We start from the raw sequence: 27,214 nt of genomic DNA, 5'->3' as shown, positions 1-27,214 counted from the left end.
TCCTCTGGACACATTCCAGTTTGTCAACATTTCCCTTTCATTGTGGTACCCAGAACTGGACAAAGTATTCCAGATATAGTCTAACCAAGGCAGAATAGAGGGGTAGCATGATGTCCCTGGGTCTAGATACTATACTCCTATTGATACAGACCAAAATCATGCCGTTAGTTGACCCTGAGTCCTGAGAATGCTTCTGTTACATGGCCATACAGCCCAGAAAACTCATAGCAACCCAAAGGGTGAAAATCTCATGGCTTCTATTTTGTTGCAGCATAACCCATATGGAGTACTGGCAGACCTTACCATTCTTGTTTGCTGTTCATGAGATCAACGATGATCCGTTGCTTTTACCCAACATCACACTAGGATACAATGTCCATGAGAACCATTTCAATGAAATAATGACTTATGATGCTATGATAGACCTGCTATCGACCGGAGAAAAGAGTGTTCCAAATTATAGCTGTGGAAAGCAGAGTAACCTCTTGGTGGTTGTTGAAGGGGCCAACACTGCCATTTCCAGCCACATCGCAAGCATCTTGGACATCTACAAAACCCCACAGGTATATGAATGGGCTTTGAAAGGTAGCACTGGATTCAGTTTCAACTGAAGGCATGTTGCTTTATGGATGCTAATGTCAGTAGCAAATAGCATCCTCCCCTAGCAGTCATGCAAGCTTCACCTTATCTGGGACTTTCTGTATTTTTTCCACGCTGGGTCAGAGAGCATCTTTCTCTTTGTCTTCTCCGATTCTATGCTTCTGAAATCGAAATACTCCAAAATCTAAAATTGTCTGCTGATTCTATGATTCCTAGTTTCCAACAGACCTCACAACCTCTGAAGATGCTTGCCATAGATGCAGGCAAAATGTCAGGAGAGAATGCTTCTGGAACATGGCCATACAGCCCTGAAAACTCATAGCAACCCAGAATAATCTGAATTTGGTGTTTCATATATTTTTAATTTGAAGATCCCATCTAGTGGTAGTTTCTTCAGAGTTGCTCTTCAAGTCTTCCATTTCTCATATTTGACAACAATGCCCATTTTAATTAATGACTGAACCAAGGTAAAGAAAATCTTTAATTAATTTAGGTCTTTGTCATGCACATTAATGTTATGTAAACCATCTGAGGGTATTATTTCCTCCCTTAATATTTAATTGCTTTATTCTGGTTTATTAAATAAAACTTACCATAAAAATGTGAATTAATGGATTACTGGGATATTTTTGAATCTGCATAGAGAGGTCCATGTGGCGTGCAAATATTTTCAAAAATATAGTAATTTTTTTTGGCTATTTACCTATTTTTCCTTGGAATTGGTATCACTGTGTTTCCTCATCTGCATTGATTCCTCCTTTTTCCAATGCTTTTTTTCTACATTTCTAGGTTGAAATAGATTCTATTTCAGGAGATGCCAGGAGAGAATGCCTCTAGAACAGTGGTTCTCAACCTGGGGTCCCCAGATGTTTTTGGCCTTCAACTCCCAGAAATCCTAACAGCTGGAAAACCGGCTGGGATTTCTGGGAGTTGTAGGCCAAAAACATCTGGGGACCCCAGGTTGAGAACCACTGCTCTAGAACATGGCCATATAGCCCGAAAAAACCTACAACAACCCAATAGAGTCTATTCTTTACATGGTTTTAAGAGGAAGATTCTCATTTGGTCTCATTATTTTTTTCATGTTGAATTAACATTATGGGGTAATCTGAATTTTATATTTGGGACATTTATGTAATTTTTTGCTTAGTTCTGGTAGCCATTCCCTCATTTATTGGATTAAAGATGAAATGTGATCAACCTGCTAGTAATACCTTCAGCATTGATTGATATATAAGTATCACTGCCTTGCAGCAGTAATGAATTAAGATTGCCATCTTCCATTTGAAAACACAATACCTACACAAAGAAATATACATTGTCTGTGCATAAATATATTGATTGGGTTGCTGTGAGTTTTCCAAGCTGTCTGGCCATGTTCCAGAAGCATTCTCTCCCAATGTTTCGTCCACATCTGTGGCAGGCATTCTCAGAGGTTATGAGGTTTGTTGGAAACTAGGTACCCCACGCACTCTGAAGCATCCAAGAACTGGGTCCCTTTCCCGCTGTCGTCTTGTTGTTGATGTTACTGTTGTTGTTCATTGCTGCTAATGTTGCTGTTGTTGCAATATGTGTGTTTGTTATGTGTGTTGTTCGGCAAGCGAATGTTTTGCCCTATGTTTTGCCCTGAGTCCTCTCGCAGAGATAGGGCAGTATATAAATAAAGTTTGATATTTTATATTTATTTAGGCAAGTGGGGTTTATATATCTGTGGAATGTCCAGGGTGGGAGAAAGAACTCTTATCTGTTGGAGGCAAGTGTGAATGTTGCAATTGAGCAGCTTGATTAGTATTGAATGGCCTTGCAGCTTCAAAGCCTGGCTGCTTCCTATCGGAGGAATCCTTTGTTGGGAAGTGTTGGCTGGCCCTGATTGTTTCCTGTCTGGAATTCCCATTTTTAAAAGTGTTGCTCTTAATTTACTTTCCTGATTTTAGAGTTTTTTCATACTGGTAGCCAGATTTTGTTCATTTTCATGGTTTCCTCCTTTCTGTTGAAATTGTCCACATGCTTGTGGATTTCAGTGGCTTCTCTGTGTAGTCTGAGATGGTGGTTGTTATGGTGGTCCAGCAAGCTACAAACTATCTGCAGATCCACTAAGAAAATCCAACAAATGCTGCATTCAGCAAAGAACAAGAGGGATTATCTCGCTTATGCAGGAGTCTACCGCTTACCATGCAGCTGTGGACAAGTCTACGTAGGAAGCAGCCAGGCTTTGAAGCTGGATCCTTGCCCTTCCTGGCTTATCAAACTTGCCAACGGAGGATTATTCGAGAGGTTTACAAGGATAGTATCCTTCTGGGATGGCTTTCCAGAATGGGTCTTGGGGGTATTGCTTTGCAGTGGCTTCGCTCTTTCCTGGAGGATCGCACCCAGTTGGTGAAGCTGGGAGACACCTGCTCAGACCCCAGGCCTTTATGTCCCATATTTATTTATTTCCCATATTTGTATCCTGTCATTCTCAACCCCTGAAGGGGGACTCAGGATGGCTTACAATGTGCCCCATTACGAGGCCACTACATGACAATTACAATAATAAAATCACAATTGGACACAAATCATAGTTAAACAATACATAAGTAATAATTAAAACAGTAAAAGTTTCATCAGCTGTATTGTCATTCCAGTCATGTCTCTCTAAAGTGCTCTTACATCTATTGTCCGAAAGCCTTGTTCTAAAACCATGCCTTTAATTTCTTTTGGAAAGCTAGGAGGGAGGGAGCTGATTTTACCTCCTTTGGGAGTGTGTTCCATAGGCAGGGAGCCACTGCCAAGAAGACCCTGTCTCTCATCCCCGCCAGCCGCATTTGTACTGTTGATGGGAGTGGGAGCCAAGCCTCCCCGGATGATCAGAGATTACGAGGTGTGATGTAGGGGTGGATTCATTCATTGGTCTTTGACCTGTGGGATCCCCCAATGTTCCATTCTATCTCCCATGCTTTTTAACATCTACATGAAACCACTGGGTGTGGTCATCCGGAGTTGTGGAATTCGGTGCCATGTGTATGCAGATTGCACTCAACTCTATTACTCCTTTCCACCAAATTTTAAGGTGTTTAAGTGAGCAAAGTATATAGTTCCATTACGTATATTTGAAGTTCAACTTGAAAACAAAGTTCATATTGAAACCAAACCTTTCCTTTCTTTACTAGCTCAGCTATGGCTTCCTTAGTAATGCATTCAGCGGAAAAAGTCAGTTACCTTTTCTGTACCGAATGGCCCCAAAGCAAGAACCTCCATATCTGGGCATTGTCAAACTGCTCCTGCATTTTAGATGGACTTGGATTGCTCTTTTTGCTCCAGAGAATGACACCGGGGAAAAGTTCCTGAGTACCTTCAGATCTGTGGCCACCAAGAATGGCGTTTGTGTGGCATACTCAGCATTGATCGCTTTCATGTATTATAAAAAGATATATTCATACGTCAGGTTCAGCATGCTTTCGTTTATTATGGATACAGAAGTCAATGTGGCTGTTTATCAAGTGAATGATCAGACTGTGTTTACACAAGGTTCACTAATACAGGAGACTGAAAAGGCTGGGAAATCAACTGTGGGAAAAATTTGGATTACAACAGCTTTTCAGGACCTCAACATGAGATTGCTGTACAAACTGGTTGACCTCCAGTACAAACATGTTTCTTTGTCCTTCACCCAGATGAATAAAAAGAGATACTATAATGATTTTGACCAAAATATGGCTTATATTGAACAGTTTAGAGAAGCTGCATTTCATTGTTCCTTTTCAAGGCCAATGCCAGCTGTGAAAATCTGGAAAAGATGTGTAGAAAAAGACTCCATGAAGGAGCTGCCTCAGGATGTGATTGAGGAACTCCTTTCCCAAGACACCTATAGCATTCGAAATGCCATCCAGGCTGCGGCATGGACTTTGCATGAGGCACACTCTTCCCAGTCGAAGTGGATGAGAATGACGGGTGGAGACAGGCTGATTTCTCAAAGGGTCCCTTCTTGGAAGGTATTTCTTTTCCTTTATACACAGTCCCATTGGAAAGTCCTCAGTCATTCTGTTGTGGAATAGAAGGGAGCAGGAATTGCATTTCGGAGTTGCCTCCTCCACTCTTCTATTATGCCATAAATTGTCTGCTATTGAAGTGTTATTAGCTACTGTGATGGCATGTCCGAGCCTTTGGGAAAACTATAGTGTCTGGCTTTACTCGGGGGCTATCTGTATAACTTCTGTTAAGATTAAGACCCTTAGCAGACAGAGGTCAGGCTTTAGGCAAGGTGAAAAGATAAACAAAATGAGTTTTCTGAAACAAGATGAATAAAGAACTTGGGACTATCATAGGATAACTTAAAACAATATATTACAAAAGGAGCCTTTGCTGGTTGCAGTCATCTTTCTGTAATCTTTGAAAGGCTTTTGCCTCTGGTGTAAAGCAATGAAGTATAAGTTGTTGCTTATAAACTGTCATAATCTTCTCTCCTATAATGCTTAGGCTGGTCAAAAGCTTCTATTGTCCTTTGGACTGTTGGTATAATAATACTGCTAAATGCAGCAGGTGCTAAGAATGCCTGTTTTGGATTGCTAGGCCTGGGTTTCCAGACACATCCAAGGCTCTCTAGTGCTAATGCAGAAAAAAAGAGGAGTCCAGCAAGAGTTCTATACAAGGAAATGGAATACACCAACTAAGACTGGTCTCTGGGGGATTTTAAGCCCCATCCAAAAACGAATACAAAGGAAGGTCTCTACATATTGGGAAGACCTATAAACAGGGGGAACTGAAGGAAAGGAGAGAAGGCAGAGCTAAGACTTCACATTGTTGATGAAACCTTGTACAAATTCCCTGACTGATTTTGTGGGACAGGGCATTTATCCAGGTTGTTAATGCCATTATTTGAAAGTGTTTCCTTCCTGCTGATGGACTAGATGCTGGAGGAACTAGATGAACTTCTAGTTTCTTGGAGTCCTAAAACTGTAAGACATAAAGATGATAGTACACACAGATGCTGGTAACCTCAAGATTTGACTAATGCAATGGGCTATAGATAGGGCTACCTATGTACCAAGTTCAGAAGCTCCAATTAGTTCAAAACATAGCCACTGGATTGGTTATAGCGACATCTATGGGTAAGCATATGATACCCATATTAAAGTCACTTTATGGACTGACTTACTTTCTGGGGAAAATACCAAATGTCAGTTTTGACTTTTAAAGCTCTGCATATTAAAACTTATGCATCATCTACGCCTGTACCTTGGGAAGTCAGACTTGGCCACAGTGGTCCACACTCTCGTTACATCCCAAATAGAGTACTGTAACACACTCTATGTGGGATTGACTTTGAAGAGTGTTCAGAAGTTTCAAGTAATACAATGGGCGGCAGCCAAGTTTCTTACTGGTGCAACGTACAGGGAGCATACAACCCTCTGTTGTGTCAGCTCCACTGGCTGCTGTTCTGCTACCGAGCACAATTCAAAGTGATGGCTTTGGCCTATAAATCCCTAAACAGTTCTCATCCAGCTTACCTATCCAAATGCATCTCCTTTTATGAGCCACTTAGAGCATTAAGATCAGCCGGGCGGGTCTTTCTCTCGGGCCCACCACCATTGAAAGCGTGAATGGTGAGGACAAGAGACAGGGCCTTCTTGGTGGTGGCTCGTTAGCTTTGGAACTCATCCCCAGCAGGATTAGAGGGGTCCCCTCCCTCCTGGAGTTTAGAAAATTTGGCTATTCAAGCAAGCATCCAAGGAATGATGGCAATAATGAAGCAGTTGAATTTATTTATTTATTTATCGTGTCAGGAGCAAACCAAACAGTTGTATTGCATTTTTAAACAAACAAACAGACAAACAAACAAAACACAAAATTTGCAAGCTTGGTAGTTGATTAAATGTCCTTTGACCAGTAGCTGGCCACTTGGAGTGCTTCTGGTGTTACCATAAGAAGGTTCTCCTTTGTGCATGCAGCAGGGCTCAGGTTGCATTGCAGCAGGTGGTCTGTAGTTTGCTCTTCTCCACACTCACATGTCGTGGATTTGACTTTGTAGCCCCATTTCTTAAGGTTGTCTCTGCATCTCGTGGTATCAGAGTGCAATCTGTTCAATGCCTTCTAAGTCGCCCAGTTTTCTGTGAGCCCACAAGGGAGTCTCTCAATTGGTATCAGCCACTGATTAATGGGCACGGACTTTCAGCCATTCTGGAGTAGCTACACTCATTTCCAAAATCTTTCAACTGTTTGAGATTACCTTTTCTGGATGAAAAATCAATAGCTTCTATTAATCTAGAAACATAACTGAGAAGACAGCTCCAAAGGCAAGACCACGATGTGCATCAATATTTCCTCTCTAACATACATACCATTTTCCCCATCTCATTCTAGCTTCATTCTTTCTTGAGAACTTTGAGCTTTATAATACTTCCAAGGATGGTATTTATCTAGATGAGAATGGAGATCTGGCAGCTGACTTTCATATCATGAACTGGGTGGTTTTCCCCAACAAATCCTCTACTGGAATTGAAGTCGGAAGTATAGAGAGATGGAACTCCTCAAAGATCAAGTTCACCATTGACCAGAATGCCATTGTATGGGCCGAATGGTTTAATCAGGTGGGGCAAATACATATTTTGTATTTCTGCTAATGGTTGTTATGATGCAATCCTTCTCCTATCTACACTTAGATCAAACATACTAACTTGAAGTAAGAATTTTTGAAGTAGAGGTAGCTATCTGAATTATTATGAAAGAAAGGTACCTACCTACCTATTACTTGCCCCCTTTTTCTTCTCCTTCCCCTTTCTTTCCTTTCTTCCTTCTCTGCCTCTATCTTTCAATCCTTCCTTCGCTCTTTTATTCCATCCTTCCTTCTCTCTTTCCTTCCTTCCCTCCCCCTTTCTCTACTTCTTCCTTTGTCTCCTTCCTTTTCTCCCTGTTTAATTCCTTTTTTCACTTTTCACCTTTTCTCCTTCCCTCCTTCTTTACCTCTTTCCTGCCTTTCCTCTTTTTCTTTCCTTTCTACTTTATCTTCTTTCTTGGGTACCACCTTCCTTCCTTCCTTCCTTCCTTCCTTCCTTCCTTCCTTCCTTCCTTCCTTCTCTCCTTCCTTCCTTCCCTCTTACCTTCCCTCCTTCCTTCTTTCCCTCTTTCCCTCCCTCCTTCTCTCTTTCCTTCCTTCCCCCTTTCCCTCCTTCATTCCTTCCATCCCTTCTTTCCCTCCCTCCTTTTTTCTCTCCTTCCTTCCTAAATATTCTCCCCCAATACCATGGTAGAGTCTCTTCAAACTCTATTCTAGGAATCTAATTAATGTAGTAATATATAATAGTAACATTATATATATATATATATATATATATATATATATATATATATAATATGTATGTATTATATAGCAAAATATATAATAGTAATATTTAAAGTATTGTATATATGTGTATATATAGAGCCAACCAGTCATCCAGCATCCATCCATATATGTGTATGTATCTACACTGCCATATAATCCAGTCCTAAGTAGATAATCTGGATTTTACATGGCAGTGTAGAAGGGTTGTCTTTGGGTGCATCTACACTAGATTTAATAACTTTAGAAACACTTTAGAAACACAGTACCAGCGGCCCCTCGTTTTTTAAGTACTTTAGAACCATTTAGAACCATGGATCGCACATGCCTAATACACAGATGTAAACAATTTTGGATAAGGGATACTCAACCTATAATTGGGATTTGTTTTTATTATCTTCTTTTATAAGCATTTTATACCATTTTCAGAAACTTTTCTGCCCTTCCATTATTACCGCTACCCTGACAATGAACATTCTCCCTATTATATAGTCAAGCTTTTTAGAGGGGTCACTCCCCTTAATGCATCAGAAACACATCCACTGCAAAAGAGATCACTCAATAGGTAATCTCTTTGTAATCTAGATGCAGCTTTTCTTAGATCTAGATGGGTTACCACAGTGATACAGGGAGACTAAATATTGTCAGTGTTTTAAATGTGTAGATCTGATTTGGCACATCTTTGGGTCTTTTGCATTTCTGAATTTTCAAGTGATCAACTTGAGCGGTCAAGCATTGCCTGAAGTTCTTTTCTCTTCCCCCATTCAATCCTTTCTTTTAAACACATTTCCTCTAATAGATCTTCTAATTAATACATTCTCTTGGATACTCCTTCTCTTTGCGATTAGACTGTGCCCACCTCTAAATGTGTTGAACATTGTCACCCTGGATATGCCAAGTTGAAAAGGGAAGGAGAGCCGGATTGCTGCTATGATTGTGCTCTGTGTGCAGAAGGAACCATCTCCAACCAGGAAGGTAGGTGACCTCAGAGTGCCCTTCTCTCAGTGCCAAACAAGAGTTTGGACTGCTCAGAGGTTTTAGCAACAGATTGCAACAGCCTTTCGCTATGTGATGGGGAAGAGACAGGCTAGAAATATATAAAGGTATGAAGTTATTTACTAAGTTTAATAAAAAGGATATGTTGAATTATGGGCAGACACAATGAATTGTATTGTCTCGCTATAGTTCTTATGCTCTGTAATGCTCTTAATTGGTCCACTACAATGCACTTTCCACTTTCATGGATTTAGAGCACATGATCCATGCAAAAGTGGAAAAGCTTTGAATTTAAGAAAAGCTTTTTAATATAATAATAATAATAATAATAATAGAACTTCCTGACTGTGAGAGCCGTTCCGCAGTGGAACTCTCTGCCCTGGAGTGTGGCGGAGGCTCCTTCTTTGGAAGCTTTTAAACAGAGGCTGGATGGCCATCTGTCAGGGGTGATTTGAATTCAATATTCCTGCTTCTTGGCAGGGGGTTGGACTGGATGGCCCATGAGGTCTCTTCCAACTCTTTGATTCTATGATTCTATAATAATAATAACTTAATTTTTATACCCCACCTCCATCTCCCCGAAGAGACTCGGAGTAGCTTACATAGGACCAAGCCCAGTCACACAAAGTCAAAAACAGCATATAAAATATAACAACAATATAAAACAAAATAAAACAACATTCTAACAGTAATAAAACAAACATCATAAGCAACAACCAAGGACATACTTCAAGTCTCATTTTTTTATCTGAGCAAACCCACTCTAGGAAGCCTTGGATCCTGCAGTAGAACTTTTTGGCCATCATCGGTCACACAGGAAGACCCAGAAATCCCTAGAGAACACAAAATCATAGAATCATAGAGTTGGAAGATACCTCGTGGGTTATCCAATCCAACCCCCTGTCAAGAAGCAGGAAAATGAAAAATTAAAGAACAATAATAAGTAAAGGTAAAGGTTTCCCCTTGACATTACGTCTACTCATGTCTGACTCTGAGGGGTGGTGCTCATCTCCATTTCTAAGCCAAAGAGCCGGCATTGTCCGTAGAGGCTGTAGAGGCCTCCATGACTGCATGGAGTGCCATTACCTTCCTGCAGAAGTGGTACCTATTGATCTACTCACATTTGCATATTTTTGAACTGCTAGGTTGTCAGAAGCTGGACCTAACAGTCGGAGCTCACCCAGCTCCCCAGATTCGAACTGAATTACTTCACATTGTTTGCAATGGCTATTTATTTATTCTGTCAGAAGAAAATTGAGAATACAGTTATAATGTATTTAAAAACACAAAGTTATAAACTTGGCATTATACTAAATTTCCTTTAACCAGAAGCTGACCACTTAGTTAGTGGTTCTCAACCTGTGGGTTCCCAGATGTTTTGGCCTTCAACTCCCAGAAATCCTAACAGCTGGTAAACTGGCTGGGATTCCTGGGAGTTGTAGTCCAAAACACCTGGAGACTCACAGGTTGAGAATCACTAACTTAAAGTGTCTCTGATGTCTCTGTGAGAAGGTCGTCCATTATGCATGTGGCAGAGCTCAGACTGCATTGTAGTAGGTGGTCTGTGGTTTTCTCTTCTCCACACTTGCATATTGTGGGCTCCATTTCTTAAGATTGGCTCTGCATCTTGTGGTGCCAGAGTACAACCTGTTCAGTGCCTTCCAGATTGCCCAGCCTTCTGTGTGCTCAGGAAAAAGTCTCTCATCTGGTATCAGCCACTGATTGAAGTTCCAGGTTTTAGCCTGCCACTTTTGGATTCTCACTTGCTGAGGTGTTCCTGTAAACCAACCACATTTCGACAGTCTCATAAATCCTGTCTTATTGTACAGACTACAGATCATAATTTCATTATTTTATGGTAATGATAATCTCCTGTTGTTCTTTTCAGATGCTAAGCACTGCATTAAGTGTCCAGATGAAGATTACTCCAACAAGGATCACACAGAATGTCTTGCCAAAGTTATCAGCTACCTTTCCTATGAAGACCCTTTGGGAATCAGCATAGCTTTCTTTGCTCTGTTCTTTACCTTAATCACAGGGTTAGTCTTGGGCATCTTCCTCAAATACCAGGAAACAGCCATGGTCAAAGCCAACAACCGTGATCTCACCTACATGCTGCTCGTCTCCCTCCTGCTTTCCTTCTTGTCCTCCTTTCTATTCATTGGCCAACCGCGGACGGCAACCTGCCTCCTTCGACAAACCGCATTCAGCATCATCTTCTCAGTGGCTGTCTCATCCTTGTTGGCAAAAACCATCATGGTGGTGGTGGCTTTTATGGCTACTAAACCAGGAAGCAGGATGAGGAGATGGTTGGGGAAGAGTTTGACCAACTCTGTTGTCATTTCTTGCTCGATTGTTCAAGTGACAATCTGTATGGTCTGGTTGGGAGTCTCTCCTCCTTTCCCAGACATCGACATGAACTCCCAGCCTGGGCAGATCATATTGCAATGCAATGAGGGGTCTATGGTCATGTTTTACAGTGCCCTTGTCTACATGGGTTTTCTGGCTGTCATCTGTTTCACTGTGGCTTTCTTTGCCAGGAAGTTACCAGGGGCTTTCAATGAAGCCAAGCTGATCACCTTCAGCATGCTGGTATTTTGCAGTGTTTGGGTCTCCTTTGTGCCCACCTATCTGAGCACCAAAGGGAAATACATGGTGGCTGTGCAGCTCTTCTCTATTTTGTCCTCCAGTCTGGCACTACTGGGTTGCATTTTTATTCCCAAATGCTACATTATTCTATTTAGACCTCACTTGAATACAAAGAACTTTCTGGTTCTGAAAGCTCAAGATGGCACTTGATTCTTCATTTTAATTTGGTCTTTATTCGGCACTGGTTTGTCCACTGAATGTGATGGAACTCACATCTTCTCTTACGAATAAACTAATACTTTTAATATATACATGATTTGGGTCCAGGTTACCTACTTATTGGCCTTCTCCTGTACAATCTTTCCCGAACAATGAGGCTCTTTGGGGGATGTCTACTCCAACCAGCCAGAACTGAACTGGCGACCGTCAACCAGGGGACCTTTTCATTGGCCACCCCAAGACTCTGGAACGACCTGCCAGAAGAGCTCCAACAACTAAATGAGCTTGGGAATTTAAAACACACCTGAAGACATAGCTCTTCCGGCAGCCCTACTCAGCCACTTTTAATCTGGAGTTCACTACATTTTAAAGTTTGTTATCTGTATTTTATTATATATGTTTGTAGGGGAAAAAACCTTTTACTATGTGTTTTTATGTAATGTTTATGATGATTGTGTGTTTAGCTATGCTGTAACCTTGAAACACAAGGAGAGATATGTAAGAAATAAAATTATTATCATTATTAACATATATATCAAGAAAGAGATGAATGTGCTAAGTAACCTTGTGAATTTTGCAAGATTTGTATTTCTACGGTTTGAAAATAAATGGCAGCATTACAATTATCACTGCTTAGTGTGCTTTTATGAAGCAGAATTTAGAGCTCACTTCTCAGAGTCTTTTCTATTGCTGAATGAATATCAGATCTTTTTTTTTGTCCTACACTATAAAATATGAGTAACCAGTATTATGTATCTCAATCACTGGGAGAGTGGAGACCCCGGTGGCGCAATGGATTAAACCCTTGTGCCGGCAGGACTGAAGACTGACAGGTTGGAGGTTCGAATCTGGGGAGAGTGTGGATGAGCTCCCTCTGTTAGCTCCAGCTCCCCATGCGGGGACATAAGAGACGCCTCCCACAAGGATAGTAAAATATCAAAACATCTGGGTGTCTCCTGGGCAACATCCTTGCAGACGGCCAATTCTCTCACACTAGAAGCAACTTGCAGTTACTCAAGTCGTTCCTGACACGAAAAAATAAAACCTGAGAGATTTGCCTAAGATTTGGAATTTGGGGTGTTTGTAAACCTAACTACATCAGTGGAGCACCAAGATTCAGCTAAATTATGTTTTGATAATGTGGAGTCTCTTCCCATCTATAAGGCTGAGAACTAAAGTAACTATTCTTTTTAACTGAGAGAACACCTCTCTATAAATTTCAAGGTTTTCCAGCACAAATCTATGGCCAACGTCTATTGTAATTGTAATGGAGAACCTAGAGATTTCAAGAGAGATGTTCTTTCTAGGAATTTCTAGGGCTTCCAGGATAGATCTATGACCCAATTCCAATGGACCATAGAGTTGCACTGGTGAACTTAAAGATGCCAAGAGATAAGATTTAAATCAATTTTGTGAATAATCACATCCACAAAAGCCAAAGCTGCAAATGTGGAGGGGTGCACTGTGTAGCCATTCAAGGTCTCATGAAAGTCCAATGTATCCCACCACTCAGGTGAAATGATCCATTAATGTGTTCACTGAGCTTGTAAGGAACTTAAGGAGATCTCTGTGTATATGAGCTCCATTTTTTTTACTTCCAGAGAAGGAGACTCCCCCACAGTCCAGAATAGCTCTTACCATCAGGAGCTATATATTTTCCTGCAATTTGAATCTATGGCTTCATGTCCCATCACCTCATCATTCATGGCTTCATGTCCCATCACCTCATCATACAAGCGGGTTTTGGCCCCTTGCTGCTCCTCCTGCCGATTGCCATCACATGATGCAGATTGTGGCCCTGCCCCATGATGGCCGAAATGGTGAGGAAGCATCACAAGATGCTTCCTCACCAACGACGGTAAGGAAATAGACTTTTGGCTAGCTCTGACAGAGCTACCCACTGTTTTTGGCCTCCCCTCCCCCCCACATCTGATGGGGGAGATGGCAGCATGGCAACACGCATTGCCACAGTTTCCCTGTCTGATGGGGAAAGGAACAGGGTGCCAACACACCCTGTCCTGATGCCCCCATGTGATGGAGGAAGTAGGGAGGATGTGTGGGTTGCCATGAGACGCCATGCGTGCCTTCCATTTCACCAGTGATTGCCACTTTCTTGCACCAACACTTCACCCATCACACATGGGAGGATCCGTGCTGACTCCACTGGAGCCAGCACAACATGAGCAGGCTCCCATGTTTAGTGGGAAGCGTTGTGAAACTTGTGAGTGGGACTTCCACCAGAAGTCTAGCAACGTCATGGGATGGGCAGTGTGCCCATTCATCACTCAACTGGTGGGGAAGTGTCCTAGGATGTTAAAGAGCCCTGTCTGATGTGGTGGTTAGTTGACCGCAAGCTGAACATGAATCCTACAGATCTATTTATTTACTTAATCAACGTCCACCTTTCTTCTAGGCATTGTGGCACCAAAGCTCACTTTCCAATCTGTTCAAGCACCAGTGTCACAACGGGTTAAACCCTTGTGCCAGCAGGACTGCTGACCAATAGGTCAGCTGTTCAAATCCAGGGAGAGCAAGTTGAGCTCCCTCTGTCAGCTCTAGCTCCCTATGCGGGGACATGAGAGAAAGCTCCCACAAGGATGGTAAAACATCAAACACCCAGGCATCCCCTGGGCAATGGCCTTGCAGACAGCCAATTATCTCACACCAGAAGCGACTTGCAGTAACTCAAGTCACACCTGATATGGAAAAAAAGCCTATACATTTCTGACTCAAAGCAAGTGGACAAGATTAAATGAAGTTGAGGAGGAATTTAAAAGGGTCTTGCCCTGAAGGAGAGACCCTGCGGACCCACCAAAAAGGGCTCGCTACAATGGTGAGCAAAGAGAAGCTGAAATTAAAAGATTTTCCTAGGTTCCCAAAAGAATCTCACCAAAGCTGAAGGAAGTGCCACCGAGTTAATTTTATTGTGATCCAGCTGGAAAGGATCCAAAGCTGCAATAATTCGTCAAGTAAAGCATACAGTGTATACAAATAAAGGCCTTTTTATACATAAAACAGAGCTGTCCGGTTTGAATTTCCCACTCCCCGCCCCTCTTCCGGCTTGACGATGATTGGCTGGCGCTCTACAGCTGGGAGGAGGCTTGGCCACCTCCTGAGCGCCTGGGCCAATCGCTGAGCTTCTGCTGCCTTGGCTTCCCAACCAATCAGGAGAGAGGGAGGCAGGACGTGGGGGAAACAATGCATACTTGAATGGATTATGGAGATATGAAATGTCCAAGCGGCCAACGAGTCCCAGGGGCCTGCAAGCCAGCCCTCCTATTGTCCTTGATTAGTGGCAATAATCGTTGACGTCTGGCAAGCCTGTCAGATCTGGATTTTCTTGGGGCTGAGATATGGGAACAATGAGGAAATCTGGCTGAAGTTTCAGTGGAGGAAGATTTAAATGAATAACAGATCAGGACAAAGTGTGGCTTTCCAAAGGCCCCTTTTGTCCTATTGAGATATGATCATCAATGGCAAGCGACCGCCTCCGCTGGGGGGACCAACTCCTAGCCCCAGGAGTCACGATCCATTGTTATTGTCCATGCAAAAAGTGTCTTTTGATAAGGTTCTTTTCAACTGAGGATTTCCTCCTTTCCAGAGTCACAGAGGGTGGCTTCTTACATTTTTTAAAAAGAGGATAGGGCAGAAGGGTCAGGTAAAGGTCAGATAAACAGGGAAAAATATAGAAATCATGGTGCAGAAAATATACCCACTTATCCCTCCCACCAGAGTCCCATAGAAGTTCAAGAGAGTACATAAGTGTAAAAGGGAGGTGGTTTCTCAGTAATAAATGTGTTAACTTCTGCTATATATGAAACACTAGCTGTGCCCTGCCACGCGTTGCTGTGGCCTATAGTAAAACTTATCAAAGTTGAGGTAGATATCTGGACTATTATGAAAGAGAGGTCCCTACCTATTCCTTCCCCCTTTTCCTCCCCCTTTCTCTCCTTTCTTCCTTCTCTACCTCTTTCTTTCCTTCCTTCTTTCACTACTTGGTTTCATCCTTCTCTCTTTCCTTCATTCCCTCCCCCTTTCTTCCTTTGCCTTTCTTCCCTCCCTGTTTGCTTCCTTCTTTCACTTTTTATTTCCCTTTATTTCACCACCATCATAACAATAACAATAATGCAATGCATTGCCTCTGGGACCTGACACCTCTCCCATTCCCCCTAAAAGGGTCTCATAGGAACAATAGCATAATAACAATAATAGAAATAACAACCTTTACCTGCCACGTGTTGCTGTGGCCAATCTTCCCTCTTTCTCTCCTTCTTTCCCTCCCTCCCTCCCTCCTTCCTTCCTTCCTTCCTTCCTTCCCATCTTTCCTTGTCCTCTTCTTTCTCTATCTCTTTCCTTCCTTCCCCCTTTTTCTTTCTCTTCTGCTGTCTCTCTTTTCTTTCCTTCCATCTTTCCTTTTCTTTCCTTTTCTTCTTCCTCTAACTTTCCTTCCTTCCCCCTTTTTCTTTACCTCCCTTTCTCTTTCTTCCTTCTTTCCTTCCTTCCTGTCTTTCCTAGATTTTGACAGGGCGGGAAGGGGCGGGGTGGGGTTTGGAGGTGGCCTGAAGTAAAAGGAGGTAAGATTGGGGCAGGGGAGTGATGGAGCGTGGGGTTGCGTGTGTGTGTGCGGCGGCGGGGGGAGTGATGGAGCCTGGGGTTGCGTGTGTGTGTGCGGCAGAGGGGGGAGTGATGGAGCCTGGGGTTGTGTGTGTGTGTGCGGCAGCGGGGGGAGTGATGGAGCCTGGGGTTGCGTGTGTGTGTGCGGCGGCGGGGGGAGTGATGGAGCCTGGGGTTGCGTGTGTGTGTGCGGCGGTGGGGGGAGTGATGGAGCGTGGGGTTGCGTGTGTGTGTGCGGCAGGGTGTGTGTGTGTGCGGGAAGCGGCGCGGCGGGGCTTGGAGTGGGCATGGTTTCCGCAGAGGGAACGTTGGCCGGAAGGCTGTGTGCGCACGCGATGGAACTTGCGGCTGGGCGCCAATGCGCATGCTCGGTTGTTTTGCCGTTTTGTGAGTGTGTTGTGTTGTTTTTCATTTTGAGTAGATATGTTTGTACCTTGTGGGTTGTGTTATGGGCATGGGGATTTTAGTTAAGTTTCGTTGGGGGATTTTTGAGTTTTGTTGTTTTGCCGTTTTGTGAGTGTGTTGTTGTGTTGTTTTTCATTTTGAGTAGGTATGTTTGTACCTTGTGGGTTGTGTTATGGGCACGGGGATTTTGGTTAAGTTTCGTTGGGGTTTTTTTGAGTTTTGTTGTTTTGCCGTTTTGTGAGTGTGTTGTTGTGTTGTTTTTCATTTTGAGTAGGTATGTTTGTACCTTGTGGGTTGTGTTATGGGCATGGGAATTTTGGTTAAGTTTCGTTGGGGGATTTTTGAGTTTTGTTGTTTTGCCGTTTTGTGAGTGTGTTGTTGTGTTGTTTTTCATTTTGAGTAGATATGTTTGTACCTTGTGGGTTGTGTTATGGGCACAGGGATTTTGGTTAAGTTTCGTTGGGGGATTTTTGAGTTTTGTTGTTTTGCCGTTTTGTGAGTGTGTTGTTGTGTTGTTTTTCATTTTGAGTAGATATGTTTGTACCTTGTGGGTTGTGTTATGGGCATGGGAATTTTGGTTAAGTTTCGTTGGGGGGTTTTTGAGTTTTGTTTCCTCATTGGATGCCCCTAACAAATTTATATATAGAGATAGCATAGCACAAAACCTTGATTAAATGTACACACTATCTAACATGGGAAGGGTCCTTGTTGTTGTTAGTGTCTTGGCAAATTGACCAGGGCTTAACCCTTATTATCCAGTCTAGTGTCCTTGTCCTTAGCAAAAGTTACTATCTTTATGGGGGGGGGGGTCATGTTCGACTTCACTTCCAGATGAAATGTTTCTTATCCTGCGTTTCTAAGTGAGAAACAATAATTACTTTACCCTTGATCTAGGAATCACCCCTTTCACTAAGATTTACATGAGCTAAATAATTACAATAGGTTCAGTTCTTAACTCCTCCATATCAGTTGGCTTCATACTCTGCTTAAGGTGTGATGAGATTGTCTGTAATATTAGTTTAGCTTATATCGTCCTGAAATGAGACATTGATTTCATTATAGTCATTTCTACCAGAAGAACTGGAAAAAATTGGACTATACAAAATATCAGGTGCTCTCTTTAGCTTTCATCATCAGGTGTTCCTTTGTGTTCAGCCTGGGCCTCAGTATAAGAATGTAGCATTTGGGGATAAAAATGCAGCTCAATATCCCTGAAATGGAGGACAAAATGGAGAAAATCTGCACAGCCACCATGTATTTCCCTTTGGTGCTCAGATAGGTGGGCACAAAGGAGACCCAAACACTACAAAATACCAGCATGCTGAAGGTGATCAGCTTGGCCTCATTGAAAGCCCCTGGCAACTTCCTGGCAAGGAAAGCCACAGTGAAACAGATGACTGCCAGAAAACCCATGTAGCCAAGGGCACTGTAAAACATGACCCTAGAGCCTTCATTACATTGCAATATGATTTGCCCAGGCTGGGAGTGCAGGTCAGCATCTGGGAAAGGGGGAGAGATTCCTAGCCATATAATGCAGATGACCACTTGAACAATAGAACAAGAAATTACGATGGATTTGGCCAAACTCTTCCCCAACCATTTCCTCATTCTGTTCCCTGGCTTTGTGGCCGTGAATGCCACCACCACTGTAACAGTTTTGGCCAGCAAGGAAGATATGGCAACTGAAAAGATGACACTGAAAGCAGTTTGTCGAAGAAGGCAGGTTGCCATCTGTGGGCGACCAAGGAATAGAAAGGAAGACAAAAGGGAAAGGAGTAGGGAGGCCAGGAGCGTGAATGTGAGATCACGGTTGTTGGCTTTGACTACAGGAGTTTGTCGATATTTAATAAAGATTCCTAAGAGAAGGCCAGTGGTTACAGACAAGAAGAGAGCTAAGAAAGCCAGAATGATTCCCAAAGTGTCTTCATAAGACAAGAAGTTTGTCATCTTGGGAACACATTGATCCCGATCCTTATTTGAAAAGTGATCATCTGGACAAGGATGGCAATCTGAAAAAAAATGCAAAAGTGACTTTAGGATTACTTAATTTACCTTATTCAAATAATAATAATAATAGCAAAGACTCTGGCACAAGTCAGTAAAGGTGGTCCCAGTGGTAATCGGCACATTGGGTGCAGTGCCTAAAGACCTTGGCCTGCACTTAAACACAATCGGCACTAACAAAATTAACATCTGTCAGCTGCAAAAGGTCACCCTACTCAGATCTGCATGCATTATACGCCGACGTGTGATCCAATACAATAGCCAGAAGAGTACAATAATCTTGTTTGCTGTTAACTAATCTTGTTATGTTTCAAATAACAATATGCCTTATTTATGTTTCACTTTATCTCCCCGGAGGGAGTCAGAGTGGATTACAGTATACACATTTAAGGCAAACATTACATGCCTTTTACACAGTGAACATAAACAACATACAATGCATAGACAAAGGTATAAGCCATCCCCTTTTCATCTCCAACATCTGGAGGCAATTCTCAACTCCGACCATGGGGAGGTGCTCTTGTTTCATTTTTCCATGCCAAGGAGCTTGTTCTCCATAGATATCTCTGATCATGTTGCCGGCACGTCTGCATGTGGCGCCCTTTTACCTTCCCACTGAGGCAGTATCTATTGATCTACTTGCATTGCATGCTTTCGAACTGCTAGGTTGGCAGAAGCTAGGGCTTGACAGCAGGAGCTCACCCAACTTGCAGCTTCGAACTGCCAACCCTCGGTCAGCAGCTTTTCTTGTAGCTAGCGGTTTAACCCACTGCACTACTAAGGCCCCTAATAATAGCCCAATTGTTACAGCATACTTTGTGCATGAGTATAAGAGATGGTCAAGCAAAGGACAGGGGTGTGCCAGTCTTTCTTTCTGCAATAAACAGAGCTGCGCATCTTTACTTTGACCAAGTAAATAAACAGCTTGTTTTTTTTCTCACTCTTCTGAAGTCTCTCTCTTCATTCCCCAAAGTGCTAATGGACCCTTGGGTTTGAGATAACGTTTTCTCCCCTACACAATGGACATAGAAGGTCATGTCAAAGATACTGGTACGGTAGCCAATCCTCCATATACATGGATTTTGTATCCACAAAATGAACCCTTCATGACTTGGAAATATTCCTTCCCCCTCCACAAAAATAAAAGTAATCCTTGATGTTGCATTTAAAGACAGGGAGCTATTTTGCTATACCTTTGCAGACTTCAACATCAATGGATTTTGGTATCCACAAGGGGTTCAAAACATAGCCCCAATGGATATCAAGGTCCTATTGTATAAGTTTGCTATCCAGTCACCTTGAAGAGGGCTGCTTTGTTTTGAAAGTCTGATTGATCATAGGAGAGTCTGGGACTGGAACAAAACTATTCTGTTTCCGGACCCATGATGTCACCATTACCAATCAAGTATAAAACATTTCACGCATGTTTTATGTGGGAGCCTGGAGTTACACTTGACTCCCTTGACCACTTCGTAATCTAAATTTATGAATTTTTCAGTTCTGAAAACATTTCTAGCATGTCAGGGCCTTTCTATACACCCATATAACCCAGAAGGCAAAAAATTCCACAAAATCTGCTTTGAACTGGGATATCTGAGTCCATAGTGCCATGTTTATTGATTTCTTTATTTATTTATCGTATCAGAAGCAAATTGAGGGCACAGTTATAATGTATTTAAGAAAACGCAAAAAAAAAGTTAAAAACTTGGCATTATACTAGATTTCCTTTGACCAGAAGCTGGCTACTTGGAGTGGCTCTGGTGTTGCTATAAGAAGGTCCTCCATTGTGCATGTGGCAGGGCTCAGACTGCATTGTAATAGGTGGTCTGTGGTTTGCTCTTCCGCACACTCGCGTGTTGTGGACTCCACTTTGTAGCCCCATTTCTTAAGGTTGGCTCTGCATCTCATGGTGCCAGAGCATAGTCTGCTCAGTGCCTTCCAAGTCGCCCAATTTTCTGTGTGCCCAAAAGTGAGTTTCTCATCCGATATCAGCCATGGATTGAGGTTCTGGGTTTTAACCTGCCACTTTTGGACTCTCGCTTGCTGAGGTGTTCCTGCGAGTATCTCTGTAGATCTTAGGAAGCTGTTTTTTTATTTAAAACATTGGCATGCTGGCTGATATCTAAACAGGGGATAAGCCGGAGAAGTCACTGCCTTGGTCTTTTCATTACAGGCTGCTACTTCCTGACAGATATCAGGTGGTGCAATACCACTAAACAGTATCATTTCTCCAGCAGTGTTGAGCATAGACATCCTGTGATAATGCCACATGTCTCATTAAGAGCCACATCCACTGTTTTAATGTGATGAGATGCTTTCCACACTGGGCATGCGTATTCAGCAGCAGAGTAGCAAACACACTGCCATATAACCCAGTTCAAGGCAGATAATGTGGGATTTTATGCAGCTGTGTGGAAGAGGCCCTATTCCACAGTGCCATATATTCCAGTTCAAAGCAGAAAATGTGGGGTTTTTTTCAGCTGTGTGGAATGGCCTCAGAGATGTGACTGGGACACATCTACCAACTTAAGGTATAATGAAGCTAACAGCACATATGATTTGTTGCTTTGCTTGTTGTTGTGTACCCTCATGTCATTTCCAGTTTAAAGCAACCCTGAGGCCAGAGGCGGCCCTAGGTAATTTTCAACGATAAGCAAACAGTATTTTGCCCCCCCCCCCCCAACCAATCATTGATATATATTTTCTGTTTGTCGTGGGAGTTCTGTCTGCCATATTTGGTTCAATTCCATCATTGGTGGTGTTCAGAATGCTCTTTGATTGTAGGTGAACTATACATCCAAGTAACTACAACTCGCATATGTCAAGTTCTATTTCCCCCCAAGAGCACCTCAAGAGCGCCCCTGGGCAAAATCAACTATACTGCAAATGCTTACTTTGCGTAATGGGTTGAGCCACCCCTGCCCAAGGCAAAACAGTCAGTAGTGTGAAACTTTATTTGCTTTTCCAAGACAACAGTAGTTCCCTTACCTTCTTGAGTAGAAATGGTCCCTTCCATGCAAGGAGTGCACCCATAACAGCAGACTGGCTCTCCCTCCTTAATCACCTTGGCATATCCAGGGCCGCAGCTTGGCGTACATTTAGAAAGAGGCAAGGTCTAGTGAAAATGACAAAGGTCACACACAAAACACGCCAGGCAATTATGAGAAGAGGTTGTGATATTTATTGCTGTGTTTCATAACTTCTTGTCTTTGAAAATGAAAATGCCATGTGCCTTTCTTGGATTTTTTTTAAATTAAAAAAATATTTTAAAGCGATAGATTATATAATCCATGGATGTGGAATCCATGGATACGGAGAGCTAACTAATATTTCTGTGGTCCTGAACAATTTTCTGTCAATTTCTGACACCAGCTGCATGTTTATCATATTTGCAGATGACACCATATTGGGAAAGATAGCTAATACCCCAGAGGACAGGATCAGAATCCAAAAAAGGATTAGAGAACTGTGTCATGACCTTCTTTCCTGTTTTTGTGTGGAACCAGGAAAGTAGGCCATGCCTTGGCCTGCCCTGGCCTATGCATACTTGAAACAAAGGAAAGGATTTCCATGAAAATTGGAGCAATGAAGGGGAGGGGCCAGGGTGAGGGATAGAAGGTGTGAGGAAAGAAACTGTCAGTTGGAACTTTGTTTATAACCGCCCTGTATGCTTTGAGAAATAAAGCCTTCCCACTCTGTTTGTGAGGTAATTTCTTCACCAGAAAGCTGCAGATCAGGACAAACTGGGCCAAAATAAATAAATTGAAATTCAACATGGAGAAATGTATGGTATTACATTTAGGCATTAAAAACGAAATGCACAGATAGAAGATAGTATATCTTTGAAACGTGTTGTGTGTGCGCGCACATGTGCACATTCTGTTTTGGGATGGGGATAACCAAAACCAATATGCCATGGTCCTGGTAAATAGCTGTATTAGTCTGGATCAGCTAGCAAAGGGATCATGTAACACTTTTGAGTCTGTGGAGTGTTTCAAGATCCCTTTGCACAATGGTCCTATACAAACAGATTTAGATTTTTGGGCAAGGTGTATTTAATTGGGAGTGGGGTACAATATATTTTTTTCAAATATATTTTATGGGGGAGGTATTTGATGGAACCCACACAGGTTCTTTGTTCAAAATATGTTTAGTACAATACTAAAACTGAATTGATCCTCAAGCTTTCCTCCTGGGATCTGTAGTTTGGTGAGGCACCAGCAGGCTTTGATAGAGAAAGCCTTGTAAAACCACAACTACCATGATTCCATAGCACTGCCTCATGACTGTTAAAGTTGTGTCAAACTATATTAATTATCGGCGTACATTTCATGGGCGTACTCACAAGAACGCCCGTGAAATGCCATATAACACCAGTGCTGCAACATTTACATTGGCTTCCAACTGAGTACCTTGGCCTGTATAAGATGCTAGTTCTGACCTTTAAAACTCTTTACGGCCAGGGTCCATCGTACCTTAGGGACCGCCTCTCCTTCTCCCATCATCGGAGGTCGCAACGACCAGCCCAACGTGACTTACTCCATATACCGGGTCCTAGAGAAGTGCACTTGGAAAGGACCAGACGCAGGGCTTTTTCTATTTCTGCCCCTGCCTTGTGGAATTCCTTGCCGCCCTACATGAGAGCCATGCGTGACTTAGGGCCTTTTACTCTCGCACTTAAGACCTGGCTTTTTACTAGAGCATTCGATCCCTGTTGATTTTTAATTTTTGTATGTATTTATTTTATGTTTTGTAATTTAGCTGTAAATCGCCTGGAGCATTCTTGGATGGAGGGCGATTAATAAGTTATTAAATGATGATGATGATGATGATTAATTCTACAGTGTAGATGCACCCCGAGAAAAGCCAAAGTTGTATGGGTCTCTAAAATAAAATTGGAAAGAAGGGGAACAAAACTGGAGACTTTTTTTTTAAAAAAAATTAATCAGTTGGGATGAGTCATAGAAAGATGTGCAAGGGGAATGACATGAAACAGAATGTTTCTCCCACCTGATTAAACCACTTGGGCCACACAATGATATTCTGGTCAATGGTTAAATTGAAGTTTTCGGAAGCCGATCTCTCAAGTCTCCCAACTCTTCGTCTGTCAAGAGACAGATTGGGAGAAGCTGCCCAGTTCACAATATCAAAGTTAGCCGCTAGGTCTCCATTCTCATCCAGATAAGTTCCATCCAAAGAAGTATTGTAAAAGTGAAAGTTTCTCAGAAATGAGTGAAGCTAAAAAAAGAAGAAGAAGAAGAAGCAGAAAAGCATGTACTGAAACAGCACTTTTTGTATTAGCACTCAACATCTTATTTTAATTTAGAGGTCCCGGAATTGATGTGATTCTTCAAGGTCATTTACTCAGCCTCTGCCCTAAACTTTATTTTTAGGACCACCCGAAGTCTGAAAGTACTTGAAGGCACACAACAACAACAATCCTAATTACCTTGACTTTCTCATCTTGATTGGAACAACACAACTCTCTGACTTACATGAGCTCTCACACAAAGGTTTAGTTTATTCATTTAAAATAACGTTTATATTTATTTGAAAGCTTTATATTCCAGAGGTTGCTAGAAACATTGAGTATCCCAGAGCTTTGCAGCAATCTCAACAACACGATTGGTGTACTTACTTACTATTCATAGAACTATGTGTGAAAGTGAGTATAATACCTGCCATGGAGTAACTGTTTTATGTTTCCTCTTGTAACGTTGCATCGTAACCATTGATTGGGATGAATGTAAGGCATTCAGAGCATGGACCACAGCATGAATTGTGTTGTATATACTGTAGCTGTCTTGAGACAAGATTTGTTCAATCAAATCCTCTGGTAATGTCTCCAGTTGTTCTTTTTCTCTACATCTTGTCCAAATTTTCATGGAATGCTTTGAAGAAGAACAATGAAATGCTTTGTCTCCAAAGTCCCTGATAAGGGAATAAAATCTATCAAAATGTCCATATTGTGTCATTTTCTTTGTCTGGATTAAGAAAGACAGAGAGGCAGGGATGCACTGGGAATCCAAACAACTGTAAAGCACATTCATTGTGAGGTCCTGCAAAGCTGTTGTGACCCAGACTTTCCCTACAATTCTGTTTTTGGTCTTTTTAATAGCTTGTATCAATACAGCCAAAATAAAGCTGGACTGAGAGTCTCCATAGTAGACAATGACATTGCTTTGTCTTTGAGTGAGAAATGAAAGTGTGCGTTTTGGTGGAGATTTGAGCACATCCACTGTTGGGATGGTTCCTGAGAAGGCAATACAAATACCATTCTTGACAGCTATAGGGGCAAAAGTGCTTATGAACCATTGTCCATCGTTATTGTCTGGTGCAATGAGACCTATCCAAGTCCATCCGAAATGTAGGAGCAATTTGACAATCCCTAGGTCAGGAGGCTCAAGTTTTGGAACCATTCGATGGATAAAAGGGAATTGATTTTTATCATTATCTACATAAGTAACCAAACCATATCTGACCTAGCAAAGAAAGAAAAGGATTTTCAGGAAAAGGCTCAGATGTCTCCTAAACTAAAAAGTAACAAATGATGTAACAAGCTCTGCTGGTCTGAATACGAGAGTTAATATGATGTGTCTATCTATACTGAAGAATTACTGCAGATTGATACCATTTTAACTAGCATGGGACTTGTAGTTTGATGAGGCAGCAGCATTCTTTGGCGCAGAAGCAACAGGTGGTACTTTTAGAAGCAATCACAACTAGAGACTTAGCACCTTGTCACATGGGCAGTTCCAGCTGCCACCGGCACTCCTCTTGCCGGCACTCCCCACCGGCACTCCTCCACAACCTTCCTAATGCTGCGACCCCTTAATACAGTTCCTCATGTTGTGGTGACCCTCAACTATAAAATTATTTTCGTTGCTACTTCATAACTGCCATTTTGCTACTGTTGTGAATTGTAATGTAAATATCTGATATGCAGGATGTACTCGATATGCCCAAATTTGAATACTGGTGGGGTTGGAGGGTTGATTTTGTCATTTAGGAGTTATATTTGCTGGGATTTATAGTTCACCTGCAATCAAAGAGCATTCTGAACTTCACCAATGATGGAATTGAACAACACTTGGCACACAGAACTCCCATGACCAACATAAAATACTGGATGGGTTTGGTGGGCACTGACCTTGAGTTTTGGAGTTGTAGTTTCACCTACATCCAGAGAGCACTGTGGACTCAAACAATGGTGGATCTGGACCAAACTTGGCATGAACACTCAATATCCCCAAATGTGAACACTGGTGGAGTTTGGGGAAAATAGACCTTGACATTGGTGAACACCACCAATGATAGAATTGGGCCAAACTTCCCACACCGAACTCCCATGACCAACAGAAAATACTGTGTTTTTTGACGGTTTTTGGTGACTCCTCTGACACCCCCTCGTATCCCCCACAGAGGTCCCGACCCTCAGGTTGAGAAACACTGACATAGAGGGAAGTGAGGAGCATGTGTAGTGCGTGCGGCTTCCCCCCATGGATCTGGCAACACAGGACGCTTCAAGTATTGCCACTTCATTCCAGCTCCATTTAGGAAAGCCGAGCACACTATACATACTCCTCACTTCCCTCCATGTGATTCTGCTGCCAGCTGGTGAGATGAGGTGAGCGCCTTTAAGAGGAATGCTGTCGCCGGCTGCCGCTGGCCTTGTGATGACATTCTAATAAGAGCAGCATTGCTGCTGCCACCAGCTGTGTGATGAGGTCCTTCTAAAGAGACATTTTATATCTAACATTTCTATTACTTTTGGCAAATCTGCTAAGGAATCAGTACTGAAACCCAGGTATAAGGATTACCTAGATTTTTGTAATATTCCTTTTCAGGAGAAATATAATTCCATAGCATCTTCCATTCAAGTAATTTTGAACTTGTGACACTGTGACCATGTGGGGTTTTTTTTGGCAAGATTTGCTCAGAGGAGGTTTGCTTTTGCCTTTTACTGAATCTGAAAGAATGTGCCCAAAGTCATCCAGTATATTATCAGGTCCAGTGCTTGTATTGTGACATTTCTAGGAAAAGTGCTACTTAGCTTGCATACTTTCCAATTTCTTACCTGTGGGATTTTGTAGAAGCCCAACATTGTTGAAATTTGGCTGGAGATGTCAAAGTCAGTCCCGTCAAGAACTGCCAAAATGTTACTCTGTCTTCCACAACTGTAGTTTGGGACCTTCTGCTGCCCAGTTGACAGTAAGTCTATTGTGGCCTCGTAAGTCATTCTTAAATTGAAGTAGGTCTCATAGATGCTGTAGCCCAGAGTGATATTGGGTAAGAGTCTTGGATCTTGATTGACCTCTTGAATGGCAAATAAAAAGGGCAGGATGTGCCAAAATTTCTGGCCTCTTAAGCTGCAACAAAATGTGTTATAAAGCTTCATCATTTTTGTTTGACTTGTGCCCTCAAGTCATTTCCAACTTACAGCAACAAACACTTGTGCTTTAAAAAATAAGTATTTAAAATGTTGCCACT

The 27,214-nt window shown here is 42.2% G+C and overlaps 2 protein-coding genes across 2 annotated transcripts; one reads left to right on the top strand and one right to left on the bottom strand.

The window, feature by feature from the left end:
• The first annotated feature begins 281 nt into the window (after nt 1–281).
• LOC137096166 (vomeronasal type-2 receptor 26-like) lies at nt 282–11,692 on the top strand. The gene is made up of 6 exons (XM_067464759.1): nt 282–563; nt 3,750–4,571; nt 6,122–6,182; nt 6,940–7,166; nt 8,746–8,872; nt 10,782–11,692. Exons 1-6 carry the CDS (start codon nt 282–284, stop codon nt 11,690–11,692), a joined length of 2,430 nt encoding a protein of 809 aa, XP_067320860.1.
• A 6,135-nt stretch (nt 11,693–17,827) lies between these two features.
• On the bottom strand, nt 17,828–27,125 carry LOC132765676 (vomeronasal type-2 receptor 26-like). The gene is made up of 5 exons (XM_067464758.1): nt 26,802–27,125; nt 24,769–25,206; nt 23,735–23,962; nt 21,713–21,839; nt 17,828–18,729 (listed from the first exon to the last, which is right to left on the bottom strand). Exons 1-5 carry the CDS (start codon nt 27,123–27,125, stop codon nt 17,828–17,830), a joined length of 2,019 nt encoding a protein of 672 aa, XP_067320859.1.
• Nucleotides 27,126–27,214: the final 89 nt, after the last annotated feature.

Source organism: Anolis sagrei, chromosome 2 (assembly GCF_037176765.1).
Source record: "Anolis sagrei isolate rAnoSag1 chromosome 2, rAnoSag1.mat, whole genome shotgun sequence".
Classification (NCBI taxonomy): Eukaryota; Metazoa; Chordata; class Lepidosauria; order Squamata; family Dactyloidae; genus Anolis; species Anolis sagrei.
The sequence above is the reverse complement of the archived record's forward strand: the minus strand, read 5'-3'. Positions and strand labels throughout refer to the sequence as shown.